General features: G+C 41.7%; 1 protein-coding gene across 4 annotated transcripts in view; it reads left to right on the forward strand.

Moving 5' to 3' along the window:
- LOC120556325 (tetraspanin-18-like) overlaps nucleotides 1-22,735 on the forward strand; it is a 51,694-nt gene that overhangs the window by 19,396 nt on the left and 9,563 nt on the right. For 2 of the 4 annotated variants that reach the window (XM_039795844.1, XM_039795843.1), the window contains 3 exons: nucleotides 3,338-3,426; nucleotides 19,467-19,556; nucleotides 21,098-21,292. In XM_039795844.1, the coding sequence (XP_039651778.1) occupies nucleotides 3,424-3,426; nucleotides 19,467-19,556; nucleotides 21,098-21,292 (288 nt within the window). In that variant the 5' untranslated portion in view covers nucleotides 3,338-3,423. The remainder of the gene's footprint in view (nucleotides 1-3,337; nucleotides 3,427-19,466; nucleotides 19,557-21,097; nucleotides 21,293-22,735) is intronic. The other 2 variants (XM_039795845.1, XM_039795846.1) reach the window with 2 other exon arrangements.

Consider the following 22,735-nt stretch of genomic DNA (forward strand, 5'->3'; position numbering starts at 1 on the left):
AAATAGTTGCCAATTAATGAACCTGGCGTGAGGCTCAAACATGTATGGCTGATTCTCTTTGTGTCTCTTTGTAGTCGTGTTGTCTTTTTATTTTTTGCTTTGGGTCTCTGTGGTCATTTGGCGTCTCTTTGTAGTCTGTGTCCCTTTTGTGGTACTTTTGCATATCTTTTTCACATAATTTTGGACCGTTGTTATAACCATATCTGTGTCTAAAATGTTGGCAAAGCTAGAGCACTCTAAAAGCTTAAAGACAAAACTTGCCAGAGTAAATCCAACTACAGTCACTAGATCTCAGAAAATCCTTTTAGTCACATTAATTTGGCTTAAGGTGGTGCACAAAACGGCTCGTGTACTGCATCTAAACCTTCAAATGGCGGGGGGAAATACCCTGAATACAGATTCATTAACGCAAAGTCAAACTCAGAGACAATCTCTGCATCATGAAGCTGTTTTTGTTTGTTTGATCCAGAATGAGCTGGAAACAATCAGCTGGCCCACAGATCAATACATGGTGACCCTCAGGGGAAACGCTTGTCATGTCCAATGTGTAACAAAAGCTTTTGTCAGCGGTGAGATCCTAACAAAAGAGCTGCTGAAGTACTGAAGGATTAGTCCGTGCACTTTTAATTTGGCTGCACTATTGTGTTTATGAATGCGAGCTGAATAATGGTTAACTTTACAGCTTCACGACACATTCATGTGACACATAGTCCGGCAGTTTTGAGTCCCACATTGTCTTAAAAACACAACAACAAAAAAACATGAATCATGCAGCACAAACACACATGATGAATCACTCTCATTACTGAAGTGATTTTTCCTTTTCTTCAGCGTTTCCCGCAGCCTGATGGACTGTAGGTAGCGTACAGTACCAACGCAGCAGCAGCATCCATCATTTCACTCCTGCCCGCATGTGGTGGTTGCTATAGAAACAGCTACACATTAGGTAGAGTACAAGGGTCAGTGTGAACTCATCGGTGCTTTTGTCTAGAGGCAGAGCTTTGAAAACTTATGAATCATGGCTTATACAATGTGTTAATACATGTCAGACTTGTGTGATAAACGAGGCGCGGGCCACACACTGCATCTCCTCGACTGTGTCACGCAGGGATGCAATCTGTCGATTCTTTTCTCGATTAATGGATTACTTGTCGGTTCTCTAAAATGTCAGAAAATGGTGAAAAATGTGGATCAGTGTTTTCCAAAAAGCCCAAGATGACGTCCTCAAATGTCTTGTTCTGTCCACAACTCAAAGATATTCAGTTTACCGTCCCAGAGGAGAGAAGAAACTAGAACAATATTCACATTTAACAAGCTGACATCAGAGAATGTAGTTACTCTTTTCATAAAAAAATGGACTCAAAAAAAGTTGATTAATTTAATAGTTGACAACTAATCCATTGAGCGAATAATCTTTGCAGCTCTAGACAAAGATCCTCTATACTAAAGATGGTATGAAACGGTACACAATTAATTAAGAAGCTGACATCAGAGAAAATTTACTGTTTTTTCTCCATGAAAAATGAACGAATAATCGCTAATCAAAATAGTTGGTGATTTAAAGGTGCTCTAAGCGATTTCACGCGTTTTTTAGGCTACAAACATCTCCTCACTATCCGCTAGCTGCCTGTCCCCTGAACACACTGTAAAAAAACGCGGTCTCTGTAGCCAACCTGCACCACCAAACATAACAAACAGCGTTCCAGCCAATAACCGACAAGAAGGATTTGGTTGAGCCAGCAGCATGTAGCATGTAGGCTACTTCCACAATGCGCGTTCACGACTGTTTCAGGAAGCACGGAAGGGAGGAGGAGGGGCCAGGATGAGGAGGAGGGAGGGGCGAGCTAGCCTGCGTTTAGTTTGACAAGACTTTGAATGTCAACAAGAAGTAACGTCACCCAACATCGCTTAGAGCACCTTTCATTTAAAAGTTGACAACTAATCGATTCATGTTTGCAGCTGTAGTGTCACATCTTAGCCAGGGGTGTACATATATATATATATATCTCGATTCAATCATCCTCGATGCAAAGTAACAATATATATATATTTTTTGTGTTGCAGATAGACAGGGAAGGGGGCTGCGGTTACTATCATCTTTAAGATGCGCCTTTATTTTGAAATTCCCACTTTTTTATTTATTCTTTTTATTTAAAAAATAGTTTGTTTTTCATTTAAATGGCTAGAGGAGTGCTGTAATAACATTGTCAAAATTATATTTTAGCTGGGTCAGCATGCTAAAATGCTCACAATGACAATAATAACATGCACCAATCAGGAGGCGAAACGTTGGCGTCAGTGTCGGTGTTGTCTCGGTTTGCCGACGTTGAGACAACCCGGCAGAATCCAAACCAAACCGGGATCAGAGGTGTTTCCAAATGTCTCCGGTTTAGGGGCTCGGAAACACCAGAGCAGGGGGAATGAGAGGGGGAAACACCAGAGCAGGGGAATGAGAGGGGAAACACCAGAGCAGGGGGAATGAGAGGGGAAACACCAGAGCAGGAGAAATGAGAGGGGAAACACCAGAGCAGGAGGAATGAGAGGGGAAAACACCAGAGCAGGGGAATGAGAGGGGAACGCCAAAGCAGGGGGAATTATAGGGGAAACACCAGAGCAGGGGGAATGAGAGGGGAAACACACAGGCAGGGAATGAGGGGGAAACACCAGAGCAGGAGGAATGAGAGGGGAAAACACCAGAGCAGGGGAATGAGAGGGGAAACACCAGAGCAGGGGAATTATAGGGGAAACACCAGAGCAGGGGAAAATGAGAGGGGAAAAACAGAGCAGGGGGAATTATAGGGGAAACACCAGAGCAGGGGGAATGAGAGGGGGAAACACCAGAGCAGGGGAATGAGAGGGGAAACGTAAAGCAGGGGGAATGAGGGGGAAGCCAGAGCAGGGGTAATAAGAGGGGAAACGCTAGAGCAGGAGGAATGAGAGAGCCAGAGCGGGGGAATGAAGGGGAAACGCCAGAGCCGGGGGAATGAGAAGGGAACGCCAGAGCAGGGGAATGAAAGGGCGCCAGAGCAGGGGGAATGAGAGGGGAAACGCCGAGCAGGAGGAAATAAGAGAGGAAACGCCAGAGCAGGGGAATGAAGGGGCCAGAGCAGGGGGAATGAGAGGGGAAACGCCAGAGCAGGGGGAATGAGAGGGGGAAACACCAGAGCAGGGGGAATGAGAGGGGGAAACGTAGCGAAAGATATTAGTTTTCAAACCAAAACGTAGCAATATAAATGTAGCCTTAATGTGATGTTTCTACCTTTTGATTTCTTTATGAGCGTGTTACCTCTGTACAGCCCAACCAGCCTAACTCCTCTCTGTTTTCTCTTCTCTGCAGCTGATGTAAAGCAGTCCCAGGTCAAAGGTCAAAGACCCCCGTTCTCCCAGCTACATTTGAACCCAAGAGCCATTAAACAGGTACATATGGTACGAGGCTTTCTCTTGCTATTCCGTCACATTGTCCTTTCGCCAACAAGTCCTCCAAACCATACGACGATACAGGTCGTTTATTCCTCCCCTCTAATACGACCAACGGGTGCGTTTAACCCTTGTGCTGACTAACACAAGGGTCAAGTTGGCGCACCCTAGAGGTGGCCACTAGAGGGCGCCGCCAACATTAACGTAGATCTTCTTCACAACTGCTGCTTGAACGAATGACTTATGTAGGCTTTTTCGGGGGAGGACAGTCTCCCTTTCACTCTTCATTTCATTGTGGTTCAGCTTTGTTTTTGAGTTTTTTTTACCTTTACCTAATAGGGGTGGTACGGTTCACAAATCCCACGGTTCGGTTCGTATCACGGTTTTAGGGTCACGGTTTTCGGTTCTGTACGGTTCTTGTTATTTTTTCTTTTAATCTTTAACACTCCAGAATATACTTCAGCATATGATATATAGCTAAAATTAGCATATTGAATGCATGTTGCACAAAACATGCACACAGTGGCAGTTCTATCTATTGTTTTATTTCATCATAGGTACCATGAAATCCAAAATGTTCCCACACACCAGACTATAAACGACGCTGGCGCATCCTCCAGCTCTGGGCAGCCTCTCTCCCACTGGACATTTCTGCAGGTGACGTGACGTGACCTGCAGCGGCGCCCCACTCCACTTGAGGAGCGGTCGGCTCGGTGTCTCTCAAAATCTGAGGAAAATCTTTTAAACTGACCTTTGCTGAGCTGAAATGAAGACCGATTCAGCAGCTGCACGGCCTATTTCTCGCTTAAAATGTTTTCAGAAACACGTTTCGGTGAACTATTTTAGTACAATATGAGATCGTATTCTGAACGAGCCGCCATGACAGTCCCATGTGACGCGATCATCCAATCAGTTGCCATGGGTTGCGTTTGTCACGCCCATCCCGCTCGTCATTTCCAGTAAGTGTTTTAACATAGGTGTATAAAGTGGGCACTACGGCAGTAAGAGGTTAGTGCAGCTTAACAGTGTACTGACGAACCGTGCGGTACACACACGCTCCGAACCGAGACTAGCGAACCGAGCGGTTCGGGTGTTTTTTTATGAACCGTACCACCCCTATTAGCTAAAGCTGCGTACACATGACCCGCGGTGAAACCGCTCTGCGCTGGCTGTGCCATTGTTTTCTTATGAAGACAACTCGGAGAAGGTGCCACCTTCGAACCTTGACACATATATTATAAGTCCGTAAATTGTGTACTAGGTTGAAATTGCAGGCTAGTAACTGCTCTGTTTTTGGTTCACTTCCTGTATTTGGATTGGATCGCAAACTCTAGTTCACTTGGAAGCAGACCAAGACCAAGGGTGCCTTTTAAACGTACCAAGCAAGGTAGGTGTGAAAGCAGCCTAAAGTGTCTATGCTCTGCGCCCTACTTTGTCGTTTTACCGCCGATATAACTGCACAAGTCAATGTGGTCATTTTTTTTTAAGGATGTCCTGCCTCTTAGACAGAAAACCTAGTTTGCCTATGGGTACCAATAAGTAACCTGATCATGTGTAGGCGGCTTAGGAGCTCGTGCTTTCGTCCCTCTGTTGTTAGTTAAAGGGAAGAACTTTGGGATTTCAGTGAACTTTGGTAGACCGTTGTAGACATTTCTTTATCTGTTTTCGCCAATAACTCCTGAACCCTGGGGCGTGGAGGCAAAATTATTGATTTCTTGAATTCCTTATCGGACTGACTTATCATTTAGTTTCATATCAGCTGATGTCTTGGTGAAAGTCTTGGTCTGTTTTTCACTAATCGATCAGTAGCCATTGAAGTATCCTCCCACTGACGTCGATTACATCGATACAATTATTATAGTGTGATTTTTGCGAGGATCTGTATCAAGCAAAGATTTTTTCTTTAGTTTGTAGGATACGATGTGTAGGCCGGGACGTCTCTGCAGCCCCATGGTACTTCATTTAAAATGGTTTGACACATATTTAACCTCTAACAAATATTGCGCACCCCCTGCAATTTTGATATTGCACTAGTCCAGAGAAAGTTTCTTATTTCAAAAAATTAAATAAGTCTAAAAATGTACATCAATATGAATGCAAAATTTTAACATCAAAGATAAATTGTCCTATTTGTGAAATCTTTTATTTATTTAGGCTACACATTGAAGATAAGCTTACTATAGGTTGCTATGGTAGCCATACAGTTAAACTTAAGGACTCACTGTGCCTTCCAGATGTTTGTTTAACCTTTAACACGATGCATAAATAATATCCATTTCTTTTCATCCTTGATGATGATGTTCACATCGTGTAATTACATCACTTCATAACTTCCCATGGCAACAGTGGAAAATGGCTGCTTTTGTGTGAAGTAAACGCAACATTTTTCAACTTTCTGCTAAGATATATATATGACTTTTTTGTAACGAAAATGCAGGGATTATGAAATCATGCAAACCGTGCATATTTTGCGCGGAAATCGGCAATTTATGCGGCAAAAGTGTGGCATATTTGAAAAAATGCAGCCCCTGCATAAATATGTGGACTTTGGCTGATTATGCATTGAATTATGCAATCGCATAATCGCGTTTTTTCTGGATGGACTGTTTAATATGCAACTCAATTGTATACAATATATGCGGTAGGGGGTCCCTACTCTGTCTCTCTTTCAGCTTAGGGGTCCCTGGCCTAAAATATGTTGAAGACCCCTGCACTAATGTACTAGTCCATATTGTGATTTGGACTTACCACCTCCAACAGAAAACTCTGTTCACCAACTGCTCCAAACAGCTCTATTGTAGTCCAGCCTTTACTTCAGAGACAAACGTGGTCACTTTGTAACACACGTTATAATGCGCGCCTAGTGTTTTTTTGAAAATTAAACCACATGAACCTATTCTGATATAACCTATAAATACAATTATGAACCTGAAACCGAGCATAATATGAGCTCTTTAAGAACTGTGTACATAGTTCCATTTTGTGTGTGCACAATTAAGAAAATGTCTGGGAAATGTCATGCCAGACACCCAGTTTGCAGGACATTAGTGTTAGACTTCACATGCCACAGTGCTTCTTTTTGTCTATTGCGGTACACTGTACAAACATAACTTTGTTCTGGTTTACTTCAAACTCAAACCGCTCGCTGCAGACAGAGTAATGAATGTAAACCCCCACAGAGGCCAGACTGATCAAATTTAGTCCAATTAAAACTAACTTATTTACGCTGTTAGATGTCTTTTGATGTTCAGCTCCATCCACTTCAATAGAAGCACGTTAGAGTTTATTTATGCAGTTTTACTAAAAGAGCAGTATGATTGACTGTTGCAGTATGGAAAGTATCATCAAAGTATCATCTTCTCACTGTGTGTACTACTGCATGGACTAAACCAGCTGGTGACACGTGCAGCATGTGGTCATGCCCACACAGTTATGCGCGCACACAAGCGTCAGGGCACGTTCACACCACAAAAAGCGATCCAGTGTCATTGAGTGTCCCTTAAATGGCCCATTTGTGTGATGTCCTCTTGGTTCTTTTATAACCCTCCAATGTAGAACGAAGTAGACTGTTTCACGATTATTATTATTTTGTAAGATCTCAACATTTCCGACCGCACTTGAAGGCAGCTTCATTTCACGAAGAAAGAGAGAAATGAAAAGAGATCGAGGGAGTCAGCTGTTCTATATATATATATATATATATATATATATATATATAGTTAGAGGAATGAAATAATGTACAAGTATATACAAGTGTTGATTAAAATGTACAACCTGCATACATATATAACAAAATAAAATATGTATAATATTAAATATACTTTCCCCCACTGCTGCTGAAGCTTCTGACTGTGCCCATTGAGACTTCTCGTTATTAAAGAAGAAGAAGATAGAAGAAAATAAATGAAAGTTGTTATTATGACTTTGAAGCAGCCATCAGAGAGGAGAGGATGACGTCTTCCTTAGGTCCACATCACTAAGAGCTCTGAACTGACAGGCTGGAACAGCAGAACCCGCAGCGCTCACTGAAACATGACATGTTTTCAATAGTGAGTCAAGTTGTATTTTTGGTATGCATTGAATAATTAAAGGAATTTTAAGACACAACTTGTCCGCATCTGCACAGTCAGCACACACCATTACATCACTTTCTCCTCAATTCACCTTGGAGCAGTACGTCTTGTTCACTTTGTCAAAGAACATTTGCGTGACTCAACTTCAGGCATTTTATAACAAATGAGCCAACAGATGTGTTTTTTTTACACAAACTACCAAGAATTTGTGATCAAATTACGTTTGATTCATACAAAACCTACTATATTACTAAATAAAATGTGGATCTTCACCTCGTCACAGCCTTTGTGGTATTTCACAAAACTCTGCTGCAGATGTGACAAAAGAAGTATGAGGCTCATGCAATTCCCTAATCTAATAATCAATAGTCTCGCAATGCCAGACCTTCCTCCACAGCGCTGCGGAGGAAGGTCTGGCTAGTCCACACAGCATTCTGGGATGGGAGAAAAACGTGCTCTGGTTTATTTGACATTTCTTTAAATCAATCACAATCGTTTTGGGCGGTGTTTTGCTGGACGGAGCCACGGTGCTGCTGCAAAATAGCCTCTGGAAGGAACGTGTGTACGTTCAAAAGTAGTTTTAGAGATCTGAGGAGCAGTTAACCATAGTCCTCACAAATCCACCGGAGGTTAGAACGCCAACACAAAGAAAGAGGAAGGTGAGGGACATCCGGCCGAAAAGAGGGACATCCGGTGGAATTTCGAAATCATTAATAACTTGGCTACAGACAGATACAGGGCCTCAACTGTTAATACAGACCAGACAGTGGACGGCTCCTGGTGCTGAAAGAGGTCAAAACCTTAACCAAGTGAATGTCATATTGGTTTAAATATAAAATGAGACAGATTGTAAGAAGACCTCCTTTTCCAACACCTGTTTTTGAGACTTTTTGAAGATACAAAGTACTCCATGAGATACTGTTAGTCCCAGGAGGAAGTAGTCCTTATTATTATTATTATTATTATTTTTACGCGGCTCAATGTCGGTCTGTTGGTCCGCCCCTTTGTGTCCGGATGGAATTACCTCTGTTTGTTAAATAACCAGACTGATCTCATAAAGTGGCGTATGTATGACACGCCAATTCGTATTCCATTTTGGTGTGTTATCAAGATGCCGTTTGGCCTCCATTGGCGTGCATTATGTGTGAATTATCGCCGTAGCGAGTAGTATGAAAGGAGGGAAGTCCGCGGATGGGTACAACGCAGGACTATCACCCAGAAGAGCCGGGATCGTCACAGTCCGAAATGAGCTGGCTAACCACAACCGTTAGCTCGTAGCGTTAGCGTTAGCATGCTAACGTTAGCATGCTACGTCGTTCTCAATAGCAAAGCACTGCTACAACACACAAGTTCACCATAATCTACAAAAGAACTACTTACATGTGCGCCCTCATTTAGAAGTCTCCCAGCTAATCCTGCCTTGTAACTGACCAAAGTTGGAGAAACAGCCTTTCTTTTACTGTCTCTAGAGTTAGCTAGCTGACATGATCTACATCTGAGCTACTGAGCATGTGCGAGTGCAATCAAAGATAGTACAGAAGAAGAAGAAGAAAAGAGGTCTCACTCTGTAGCTAAAACAGAGACCAGGTGAAAAGAGGATCTGCAGCAGTGAGAGAGAGCTGTGCAGTACAACTAAAATATGGTATTTTTTGAAAATTAAACCATGTAAACCTATTCTGGTACAACCTTAAAATACAGTTATGAACCTGAAAATGAGCAGAATATGGGCGCTTTAATAAAGCCTTCCCCATGTTCTTTTCCTAAACCCAACCGTTTATTGTTTTCCTCAGCGTGTGACGTTGGTCGTTTTTGTGTGTTACTAAAGCCTTTCCCAATCTTTTCCTAAACCCGACCTTTTATTTTTTAGACGCGTGTGATGTTTTTCTCGCAATAGCACGGCACATGGCGACGCCACGTGGTGTGTATGTTTACATCTGCTGTCTACAGCGTGGACATACACGCGGATAGCTCAAAATGCGTACCGATAACATGCCACTTGGCTTTAGGAAAGTGACATGTATGTTTACGCAAAGCCATGATGTCATATTGAAATAACAGGAACTTCCGGGTTTTCTTCTGCGTGCGCTACATAAAGGATTTAACAGCACTGCCCTTAGACTAAATCTTTTTATGTAACTATATCGTTCAGCAAAGGCTAAAATCCAGAATCCAGAAGAATCACAAAAGCTCACTATAGTTTAGAGTCAGTTTATTTCCTGCAGAGAAATGCAGAAAGGATAATACATTTTTGTCATTTTCCACATTTTTCATGATGATACTATTACTTAAAGCAGCAGTATGAGAGCCCTTGGTTCTCGTCAGGTGTTTAATGCGGAGTGTTTAAAATTGCTTCCATGGCAGTATCTTCTACGCTGCGCTTAACGAGGAAAGAAGTGAGACTTTATTGACCCAAAGTGGAGAGCCTTGTTAAAGTAGTTGATGATTTGACTAATTTCCTGGAATTGCTGGTGACCCCTGGAGAGCTTCATTTCTCCTTCCTTCTCCACTTCTGTGCTTCCACATCTGTTTAGCATTCAGAGCAGGAACTTCAGTCCGCACGGACCCTCCGAAAGAGGCTTACACCACCTCCAACCTTTTATGCATTCTTCATCCACCTGCTTTTATTTGGTATGCATCTCCGAGCCTTTACAAAATCAAAGTGTGTGAAGGAAGATAATTTGATGTCTCCCCTGCCCGACTATATTTATGGTTATGAGGCACGGTGGCGGTCCCTTAGAGGGAGAAAGCTGTCAACGTGACTGGTTTTCATACCGGCTCGCTTTCAGCAAGGACAGAGAGAGTGGGGAGTGGTAATAATTAACTTTTGAAAACCCTATCTTGACGCTCGCTTTGTCCAAATGCTCTTTTCCAGTATTACTCATCCACCTTCATGCAGTTACTTTTTTTAATTTAACCTTTTTTTAACCAGGAATAAGACTCTTTGAGATTAAAACTATCTTTTTAAAGAGTTTTCTCGCCAAGACATTGATAATTTTGTACACAATTGTATTTAATATGAAAGTGTTGGGTGGTCTTCTCTCTCTTCATACTCACTGGTATCTCTTTATCTATAAGGCTCTTATTGGAAAACTGCCATCTTCCCTTACAGAACTTCTCTGTTACTCAGAGGGACATTATCAGACTCGCTCTGCGGTTGGGCTTTTACTTCATGTTCCATGAGCTCGGTCTGAACTTGGAAAAAGGGCTTTTAGTTTTAGTGCACCCGAGTCCTGGAACAAATTACAGCACTTTCTTAAAATCAACTCAATTGGGCCTCTCGGACAATTTAGAAATCTGGTTCTAAACCTGCAAACTTCTACTTGTAACTTCTTTACATACTTGTATTTTCTTTTGCATCCTTATTATCCTAACTTTGTTAAATAATTTTTCTATATTTCTTTTGATTGTACTTTCTGCGTTGTTCTGTTTTTGTCTTTCTAATCTGACTCGATGACATTGAAATTGAGCGTTGGCCCTCGATGATCTCTCAAGGATAAATAAAGGTTGAATGAATGAATGAATGAACATGGTTTCAGACATAAAACAAACATGACTTAAAATGGAGACACAAGATCAGAATACAGACTTATAAGTACATCACGGAAGGCTTGTATCACATGGACGTGCTGACAGTTTAGCTGTCATTATTTAGAATCAGTCCTTCCAGAAAAATGCAGAGTTTTTTTGTGATTGTTGCGGGCAAAAATCCTTGATTATGCGGCACGTTTTCTTAAAAAATGCGATGGAATACAACACCCTGTAACGTCACTTCGTAACGTCACTTCGTAACGTCACTTCGTAACGTCACTTCGTAACGTCACTTCGTAACGTCACTTCGTAAGTAACGTTCCCATGGCAACAGGGAAAATGGCTGCTGTTGTGTGAAGTAAAAGCAACATTTTTCAACTTTCTGTTAAGATATATGTGAGTTTTTTGCTACGAAAATGCGGGGATTATGAAATCAATCAAGCCCCGCATATTTTGCGCGGAAATCGGCAATTTATGTGGCAAAAGTGGGGCATATTTGAAAAAATTCGGCCCCCGCATAAATATGCAGACTTTGAATGCGATCGCATAATTGCGTTTTTCTGGAGGGACTGTAGAATTCCTCATGGGGGTGACAGAAACTACGCACTGTAGCTTTAAAATCTAGTTTTCATAGGCAGTCCCTTCACCTGTTGTTAATAATTATCCTAAGGTGAAAACAATACAAATACAAAAAATACAAATGCATGTACATCAGATAATATTAGGCCTACATTACATTCTTGTCTTATGTACAACAAATTAAAGCTCATTACATATAGTTTAAAAGACTTATATCATGTATAAAAAACAAACGTATGAATAATATAAAAGGAATATCGGATGGATATTGATACTTCTTCACAGTCCGTGGTGGCAAAATATTTGAACAAATGGATGAAACTCGGATATCTTCAGAATATCAGGACCCTTACAGAAAAGCAGCAGCCACACCAATTTACCTGAGCTCTACCAACATCATCAATACGAGTCTTCCTCCACTCTCATTACTGATGTAAGGATGCAGAAAGATTCAATCCGCTGGGTTTATCCTTCTGTCCTCGTTCACTGCTGCTCAGCTCTGACGGATGAAGGCAGTCAGGTCTGCTGAGGAAACACACTTCTGTAGACGCTGCACTTCCTTTCAGCCGCTCACCCTGTTGATTTATTGGACTGGAGCGTCCTGTCGCTGGTGGGTAATCTCTGCAGAAACAGTTACATAGTCTGGCTGTGGGAAGCCGGGGGATTCACACTGGGATCCAGTTTCACTGCTGCAATATGCTGACTGGGCGGTCCTCAACACTGTGGGCTAGTGGTTGTATTATAAATCATAATAAAGGTGTCGCAGGCTATTAGTGTCACTGTGGAAGTAAAACTGAAGTGAAATATTTCACATCAGCAAAATTAATATCTTTAAATGGAAAGTTAAAGGAAATATTTCACTGAATCATTTGTTTATTTTTATTATTTAACCTTTATTTAACCAGGTAAAAAATTTGAGAACAAATTCTCATTTGCACCGACAACCTGTCACATTCACACAGTTACACTTTCATACCTGGAAGCTGCCCAGTACAATCACAGTCTGATCTGCTGGCCACTAAGCAGCTCCACTGGAGCGGTTGGGGTTAAGGGCCTTGCTCAAGGGCACCTAAGTGGTGGTAATGAGGGAGGGACAAGTTCTGCTCTTTCACTTTCCCCACCCAGATTTTATCCTGTCGTACTGGGGACTGAACCTGCAAGGATTGAACCGATGCCCTCCCGGTCACAAGCTCACTTCTTTAACGTCTAGGCCACCAATTTGTAACTTGTTAGCATTACTTTGGTGGGAGCAGACCATTGGGAGAAAATAGCCTTTAATGATTTATAGATATTTTATATTTGTGCAGTACAAAGTGTTGCAACTTTAGTAGTTGCTCTCCGGCTAGTCTCGCATCTCCACAGCGCTGTGGAGTAAGGTCTGGCTACACCACAGATACATTCTGGGATAGGAGAAGAGATTTAGGCAGACGGTACAGTTTAACCATGATGTGTTATCGTCCCCAACTCTGAGGTTTCTGTGTCTTTCCCCAGATGCATATATCTCTCGCTCAAGCTGTCAAGTTTTGTTATGCCAAGATATTGATGGCACCAAAACAAAAGATGCTCACCTAAAACCTAGTTAATGCAACACTAGAGAACTTTTCCCGCTTCGGTCCCCCTACAGGTTGGAAGCAGAATTGTCCATTACATTACATTATGCAAGTTTGCCAGATCGGGTAGCGGATCTGTAGTTCGAATGAACTGGACAGTGTAATGTAATGGACAATTCGCTTCCAACCTGTAGGGGGACTGAAGCGGGAAAAGTTCTCTAGTGTTGCTTTAAGTCGATTTCTCTCTGGGATGTAATCTAAAGTGTCTCAGGCCCCTTGTCTCATCTTACCACAACATAATGTTTCTGGAAATTCCACCACAATCGTACCATGTATATGTAAAACTACAGAGATATGATTTATTTATATATTTTTTTTTCTCATATCACCCAGCCCTAGTTTGATGACAGGACACACAACATCACACGGGTGCACACTGCAAATGGCTAATAAAGTGAATCTGAATCAGGCAGGCAAACCCACACGGACGCACATGAGATGCTAATACATACACATCTGCTGCATGCTGAGGCCGTCCCAGTGTGAGCTGATCAAACTCAACACCTGAATGATCTCCGGTGTTGGCCCACAGGAAGCTGCTGCAGGATTATTGAATCCAACCGGAGCGATTCTCCATGACCGCACAGAGGGAGAGGGAATTATTTGCGGCCATTCTCTGTCTGGCTGTGTGAAATTACCCAGCTGCCCCCCAGACCTATTTTTGAAAGGAGCCACAGCTGCTAAAAGGAACCTGAGCACTACGCTGTGTCGCTGCGTATGTGTGAGTGTCTTTGTGTTCAAGGTAGAGAAAGAGTCTGTAACAGAAAGCAGCCCTAAGCTAGAAAATTAATTATATCGAAGCAAAAGTTACTTCGCCAAAAAAAAAAAAAGAAAAAAAAAAAAAAACATGAAAGCCGTATATTGATGTAACCCGTCGTGTGTTGAACACGATCGAAGAACGCTGCCGCGTCAGAGCGGCCAAAGCGTCAAAAAAGCTTCCCCGTACTTTTTGACAAGCGTCCTTGACAGGGCGGCCAGAGCTTCTTTGCAGCTCAAGGCGGCGGCGGTGTGTGTACGTACAGTTACAGTCCCCAAAAAGTCTAGGGCTGTTTGTTCCCAAAATGTCATCATTTAAAATTTACAAAAATGTAGTCAGTTTGAATCCACAATATCGTAATTTCAATATGAGCGTTGCATTTCATTTAATAAAGAGAAATAGAAGACACAGGTTACACGAGTCAGTCAGTCAACAGTGGCTTAATGGACACTTCTTTCCTTCCTTCAACCCTTTTTAAGAACACGTCGCTCTCATGGGTGACTACTTTAAATGAAATAAAATAAATAAAATTTAAGTGGCTTAAGTAATTGCCAGGAAATGATGATGATCCCGCTGAGCTGAGAAGATAATTACACCCTTCTTCACACTTCGTATGTGTTTTCAGTCTTGGAAAAGGTTACCGTTTTGAAGTGCAAAAAAAAAACGTTTTTGTGATTCAGACTGCAGCTGGTGTGAAATTTGAACAGTTTTTCCTTCTGTAACAGCTGTTTCAAATGTAATCATGTAATTCTAATTGTAGTAATTGAATTATTAAGGATTAAATCATGATTACTGGTAATTGTGGCAGCTGTTTTTTTGGGGGGGTTTTTTGTTTGTTTTTGCATCGATGACTCCTGTTGGTTTAACCAGGACGTCTGTTTCAGCCTACGTCTTTGTGATCATGTTTTGTGATTGCAGTAAATGGGACTGTAATCATGTTTTCTCTCTGACTTCGCTACAATGCTTGTTGTTGTTTTTTGGGTGACAGCTCTTCATGTATTCTTGTTATTTTTCCCTGCAACGCTGTCTTTCTTTGTTCATTTCATTATCACAGATCTATATGTGTAATTGTGCTGACATGAGTGATTTGTAAAGATGTGCTAATAATGCTGAGTGCGTGTGCAGACAAATTCCCAACACACCACACATGCCCTAATTTTATTAACCCTGACCTCACCCAAAGAGGCAGCAATTACCCAGAGTGCACTGGCAGTCACAAAACCTGTGTTTAATTGCAGTGAGAGCAGAGCACCCGGCATTTTACTGCATTAAAGTAAAAGCTCCACGCAGAGCCGTCAAATTAGCAGTATATACACATTTACGCAGCTGAGACCTCGCCACAGGGAGACAAAGAGCGAGACGGGAAATAAGCAGGAATAACTGGTGTTAACCGTTGTGTCAACGCTGTTAAAAGGGAGCACCAGAACACAGCTGTTTAGTTTTAATCTGAGAGACCTGAAAACCTTCAAGAAATGGCTCCATCTATCTTACAAGTCTCACCGTCCAAACTGAATGTTACACCTCTTTTCCTGCAGTTTATTTTAGGCTATGTTTATATTATTGACACCAAGGAGTTTAGTTGGGTTTGTTAGTCTGTCTGTCAGCAGGATTACAGAAAGGAGAGAAGAAGTCTGCTCTTTGAGCCGCTCTGACACACCTCAGCATGAAAGACCAAACGGTTCGCGGGGACCGTGCTCGCCGTCCGCAGCGCCCCGACCGCTTTGGACGGCTTTGAGTGCACGCTGTATTTAGAATATTTTCAGCGCTTCACCTTGCTGTCAGACAGCCCTTTACGACGGGGAACTGAAGCCGTTATCTCTGCTCTCTTCAAAGCCACCAGACTCCTTCGACTAAAAACAGTATTTTTTTTATGTTTTAACATGATCTTATTAAAAAGCCTAAATTGGACAAAATAAGTTAGATGTCTCACGGTAGTCGTGCTCTTGATTTTAATTATTTGCTGTTATTAAACTAAACTGCTCGCCATCCCCTCAGATGTGACAGCTGGCGGAGTGTTAGTTTTAACTGGTAAACACCATCAGGGACCATAAGTGCACAGTTGGTCCTCTTCACACCCCCAGTGAAGGCCCCACTTACACCAACATGTCCTCCTCGGCAACAGCCAGTGTCCCTCCATGTGTCAAACGATCCCACAGGGACAGGCTGTCAGTGTCACGTCCCCAGAACTGACAAAAACTGTGACTGACGATGTGTCACCGTGCTTTTCTCTGTCCTGCTTCTTGTGTTTGCTCATATTGACTGCAGATTGCATTGATATGTCTTCAGCAGCTTTATGCAACATGCTGCATAAAGTTACACTATTTGATTTTTACATTTATTTATGCTGCAAGACAATTTTGTTAAAGTTATAAGTAATATATTATTGAATCCTGCACAATTAACTCAAAAAGCATCAACATTTTGGATTTAGGTATTGGTAGAGCTGCAGCTAACTAATTATTTTCATTTTCTGTTATTCTGCGGACTATTTTCTGGATTCATTTTTTCTTTAAATTGTCAGAAAATTGTAAGAAAAAAAAAAAAAAAGTAACCTATTCAGATTGCTCATTTTGTGTCACCAACAGTCCAAAACCCAAAGATATTAAATTTACAAAGATATGAAACAGATAAAAAGCAGAAAATACTCAAATCTAAGAAGCCGGTACCAACAAATCTTTGCTTAAAAGGTGACTCAAACAATTAATCAATATATAAAAATATTCTGAAATGAATCCTCTGGTTTTAAGGAATGTTCTGAAGTGTACAGTACAGTACACTGATGTTGCTCTAATTTCTTTTATTATTTTATAAATCAATTCATGTAATTTAAACAGGGAGGTGTGTTCAGGTGCATTCTTGGAGTATTGCTATCTTGAGGCAGTGGGAAGTGATCGTGCCATTGACCAACAAAAACCTGGTCTAAAGTCAATAACGCAGCATTTCATTGTTATTTTAACAGCAAATTTGTAAAATGCGCCTAGGCTTATGCACAGCACAGGGACACACAGCAGCACACAAACATGCAAAAGATTAAAAATAAAAATATTACAATGTGAAATAGTATTATTGTGTATATCTATATATTTTATATCACACTTTATTAGGGTTACTGGCGCTTTCACTTCACACACGAGCAGATTAGTTTTTCATCTTCAGTTAAAGAGCTGGATCACAGATAACTTTGTCTAATCTAATCTAAACTATAATAGGACTACAGAACCCTCAGCTACTCGCAGGCTATTTCTAAACTCAGGAGAAAACAATAAATGAATAGGGAAAGTGTACAAACACCTTATAGAAGCACAGGCAGATAATTATTCTCTCCAAAAAATATATGAGGGTTGGAACAAAGAACTTCAAATAAAGAACTCTGATATAATCTGGAAAGATTGCCTAAATATAACCAACACGATGAATGAATGAAATACTATTTAAGTATAGAAAAATCTATGTTTGAAGACCGGAACAAAAGGCAACAATTCGACAAGGTGTGGCAGGACATATATGAAGCGTTGTAAATTTAATGGCTAAGAAATAAGAACTAGGTATGGTGACTGAGAGCTGGAAATCGTGTGTGTGTGTGTGTGTGTGTGTGTGTGTGTGTGTGTGTGTGTGTGTGTGTGTGTGTGTGTGTGTGTGTGTGTGTGTGTGTGTGTGTGTGTGTGTGTGTGTGTGTGTGTGTGTGTGTGTGTGTGTGTGTGTGTGTGGGGGGGTGGATGTGGGTGGATTTGTGTCAAAATGTGTGTGTTTGGGTTTGTGTGTCAAATATGTGGAGTAGAAGAATGCTGATACTGGTAGGACATGTATCCTGTCTGGAGTGTGAAATTACACAGTATGCTGATATACAGTACAGGCCAAAAGTTTGGACACACCTTGTCATTCAATGCGTTTCTTTTTTATTTTCATGACTATTTACATTGTAGATTCTCACTGAAGGCATCAAAACTATGAATGAACACATATGGAATTATGTACTTAAGAAAAAAGTGTGAAATAACTGAAAACATGTCTTATATTTTAGATTCTTCAAAGTAGCCACCCTTTGCTTTTTTTTATTAATAAGGGAAAAACTTCCACTAATTAACCCTGACAAAGCACACCTGTGAAGGTAAAACCATTTCAGGTGACTACCTCATGAAGCTCATTGAGAGAACACCAAGGGTTTGCAGAGTTATCAAAAAAGCAAAGGGTGGCTACTTTGAAGAATCTAAAATATAAGACATGTTTTCAGTTATTTCACACTTTATTGTTAAGTACATAATTCCATATGTGTTCATTCATAGTTTTGATGCTTTCAGTGAGAATCTACAATGTAAATAGTCATGAAAATAACGAAACAAATTGAAGGAGAAGGTGTGTCCAAACTCTTGGCCTGTACTGTATGTATTGCTTCTTGATGGAAATACTAAAAATAATTATAATAAAGTCAATAACGCAGCATTTCATTGTTATTTTAATGCCTGCTTCACCTCGTGTAGTTTTGGTGGCATAGTGCTCGTGCCATATATGATCTGCTCGCACACTTTCACTTCACGTACGAGCAGATCGGTTTCTTCTCCTGAAAATCTCTCCTTCCTGCTCAGTAAATCCTCCATCATAACAGCAATGCGCCGAGGTCCAAACGTGCCTGGTTTTTAAAGGGAATGGGAGATGATCTCTGATTGGTTAATTGCATGTTACGCCCAAAACACACCTATGATTAGTTAAGACACTAAGTACAACTCTTTTGAACCATGCGCCCGGGATACAGACCCTTTTTTCCACCGTCGAACTAGCAAAAGTGGATTTGGACACGCCCTAAACACACCTGCACCAGGCGCCTCACGCAGTGCGCTTAGATCGTTAAAATAGGGCCCTTTGTGTTTGTGTCCACCTGACGAATCTAAGTACAATATTCTCTCTCTTTTAGCTCGGTTTTTGGTCTCTACCAACTCCTGAGGGAAACCTCTGTCTCTTTGGCTGCTAAATGCTCCACTATGTTCACCAGATAGTCTCTACTCTCCAACTGTGTCTGGAACAAAGCTGATGAGAGGGAGCCAAAACAGTAAAGCTGTGGGCGGCAAAACCAAAACCATCAACTCAGTATTGATTGTAGCAGCTTTAATCTTTTCTTTTTTTTTTTATTGTTATTAAAATACCACAGTTAAGCCCCTTTTTAAATATGACCCTGGCGAGGATTACAATCATATACGTCAAAATCAATCCACCGCTGAATACTCGCTGCTTATATGCTTTTCATTTGCAACAAAGTGCAACTGGTGCAGCTTCCTGTACACTTTCTTTTTCACAACAACAGTGATAAAGTAACATTCATGCATCTTGCAGTTTATTCATCGATTGTAATCTAATTTATATATTTTTTACGTGTGTGTGTGTGTGTGTGTGTGTGTGTGTGTGTGTGTGTGTGTGTGTGTGTGTGTGTGTGTGTGTGTGTGTGTGTGTGTGTGTGTGTGTGTGTGTGTGTGTGTGTGTGTGTGTGTGTGTGTGTGTGTGTCTTTGCAGGGGGAGGTTTCAGCTCGAGGCTCAGCCATGGAGGGGGACTGCCTCAGCTGTATGAAGTACCTCATGTTCATCTTCAACTTCTTCATCTTTGTGAGTTCTCTGCTCTTTTTTTCCCTGTGGTTTAAAGGTCCCATGGCATGAAAATTTCACAATGAGGTTCCACCAGCCTGCCTATGGTCCCCCAGTGGCTAGAAATGGTGATAGGTGTAAACCGAGCCCTGGGTATCCTGCTCTGCCTTTGAGAAAATGAAAGCTCAGATGGGCCGATCTGGAATCTTCTCCTTATGAGGTCATAAGGAGCAAGGTTACCTCCCCTTTCTCTGCTTTGCCCACCCAGAGAATTTGGCCCACCCATGAGAGAGAGAGACATCATGGCTTTCAAACGAGCAAAGTGGCAGTTGGTCAAGGCCACACCCCCACCCTCCACCTTGCCCCCCTCTCCTCCTCAATAGCTACAGACACAGAAATGGCACATCCTAAGGAAAGCTCATTGTGGGACTGGCTCTAGTGGCTGTAATTCTGCACCAAGGCTGAATTTCGGGAAAGAGACTTCAGATACAGTATTAGGGGACCACTAAGGTCTATATAAAAGAGACTTCGGATACAGTATTAGGGGACCACTAAGGTCTATATAAAAGAGACTTCAGATACAGTATTAGGGGACCACTAAGGTCTATATAAAAGAGACTTCAGATACAGTATTAGGGGACCACTAAGGTCTATATAAAAGAGACTTCAGATACAGTATTAGGGGACCACTAAGGTCTATATAAAAGAGACTTCAGATACAGTATTAGGGGACCACTAAGGTCTATATAAAAGAGACTTCAGATACAGTATTAGGGGACCACTACGGCCTATATAAAAGAGACTTCAGATACAGTATTAGGGGACCACTAAGGTCTATATAAAAGAGACTTCAGATACAGTATTAGGGGACCACTAAGGTCTATATAAAAGAGACTTCAGATACAGTATTAGGGGACCACTAAGGTCTATATAAAAGAGACTTCAGATACAGTATTAGGGGACCACTAAGGCCTATATAAAAGAGACTTCAGATACAGTATTAGGGGACCACTAAGGTCTATATAAAAGAGACTTCAGATACAGTATTAGGGGACCACTAAGGCCTATATAAATCTTCTTCTCTGTTTTTTGGTGAATTTCTGTAGCAGAAACAGCGCCACCTATAGGCGTGGAATATGAAGTGGCATGTTGAGTCATTTACAAATGGATCCGTTTGGACTCAATCACTCCAGATTTGGAAATCACTCCAGATTTGAACTCCTCACTTCAGGGACACGTTCATGGTCTTTTAACAGTTTTCTGACAAGATGTCAAGGTTGCATAACTTTGATTATTTACATTTGATTGAGCTTTGGAGTTTACATTTAAAGAAAACTAAAGAAAAAGTTAGATACAACAATAAAACAATCATTAAAATCAGAACAGTGGAAATAATCAGGTCAACATAAAGCAGCAAAACAGAAGCTAAAAAGCTAAAAAGGGTCAGACAGGAAGGGAGACTCCTCTTGCCCAGCAGTGGGTGGAGAATCTGAACCCTCGGTCCAGTTAACATCTGAAGTAGATACCCTCTCTGCCTGAATAATGAACCCTTCCTCTCCCAGCTGGGTGGCTCCTTCCTGCTGGGTGTCGGCGTTTGGGTGCTGGTGGACCCGATGGGCTTCAGGGACATCGTGGCGGCCAACCCGCTCCTGTTCACCGGCGTCTACGTCATCCTGGCCATGGGCAGCATGCTGTTCCTGCTGGGCTTCCTGGGCTGCTGCGGAGCCATCCGGGAGAACAAGTGTCTCCTGCTCTTTGTGAGTCTTCATCTGCCTTTCGTACCTGCATTCACACCTTACGGGGGTGGAAAGTAACTAAATATGAAGTCTAAGTAATGTACTTAAAGTCCCAGTGTGTAACGTTTTTAGTTGTTCATTATCAAAATATGTATTGCCCGTTCACAAACTTGTCCTTTTTCATGAATATTTACCACCACCATCAATTCCAAGTATTCCTATTGGCTTGAAATGTTACATTTGCATGAACTGGGGTAGACGCTCCATATTCATGCGCCATCTTGAAATACGTTAGCCGGTAAGGGACATAAAGGACATACTGCTGTCACATGATAAACTCACAGGTGCTGCTAATGCTGCTAATGGGTATCGTAGCTTCCCGGCCCCGGCAAGTTTGAAGAAGGAAACATGGAGGACCACACGTATTCAAAATCCAAATTTCAGGAACATGAGTCTTCTTCTTCTTCTCCACCCAGAAAAAGAAAAAGGAGATTGAAAAGAGCAAGAGACCGGCTTTTTGAAGCTTGAATGCTACCGTAGCTGTAATAAGTACTTTGAACTGTGTGGCGCGAGAGAGTTGATTGCGATATATATATATTCCCACACATTGGACCTTTTAAGGACTGTACTGTAGTATTACTACTTGAAGTTAAATTTCTAAGTATTTCTTCCACAACAGACACATTGGGCCTGATTTACTAACACTAGCGCAGTTTGCGCTGCGTCTGTTTATGCGAGTTCGGTAATAGCGCACGCTATGCTTCCACATGTTGCGTAGTATTTATCAACCCTGACACCCATCAGCCAATCAGCGTCTTTCTCCGCCCACTATACCGTAAATTGCGCTGTAGCAAAGCGGTACTGGTGCTATGATATGGCTGAGTGCAGACTGCGATATTCCCACTGCTGATGCTATGACTGTTTGAAACGATCCTGATGCCAATATTTGTAATGTAGCGAGGAGTTTAACAACTGCTGGAGTGGGATGTGAACGCTGAGTGGGAGATTCAATTTCATCTTTGATTTCTTCCAGTAACTCTAATATTGCACGGCTGCTTGATCTGTAACGCTAAATGATGTTGTATTCACTGACAAAGTGTGATTCTTGTGTTTAAAAATATTTTCAGCCTCGCCTATGTCTTCGTCTTGCTCAAATTACTGTTGCCATTTCACCAGCGGCATAAAGGTCTACGAGGAAACTCGATTGCGGCTGGTTTAGACCTGCTTTAAAGAGGCGGAGAATTTCCCCCGCAGAATAGAGGCGCGCTCTTACTGACAGTCTTTGTAAATACCACGGAATATATAATTAGGTGCACTTTGCGCTTATCCTCCCACCTTTTTGGGTGGAACTCCCACTTTCCCCACGACCCTCCCACGAACGCATCTGTCTCTTCTTGCTCATGTGGCAGACAATCTGCGATTCTACCCAAGTGCGCCCTGTTTGTAAATATGCCGCATCGGTTA

The sequence above is a fragment of the Perca fluviatilis genome, chromosome 3, assembly GCF_010015445.1.
Source record: "Perca fluviatilis chromosome 3, GENO_Pfluv_1.0, whole genome shotgun sequence".
Taxonomy (NCBI): domain Eukaryota; kingdom Metazoa; phylum Chordata; class Actinopteri; order Perciformes; family Percidae; genus Perca; species Perca fluviatilis.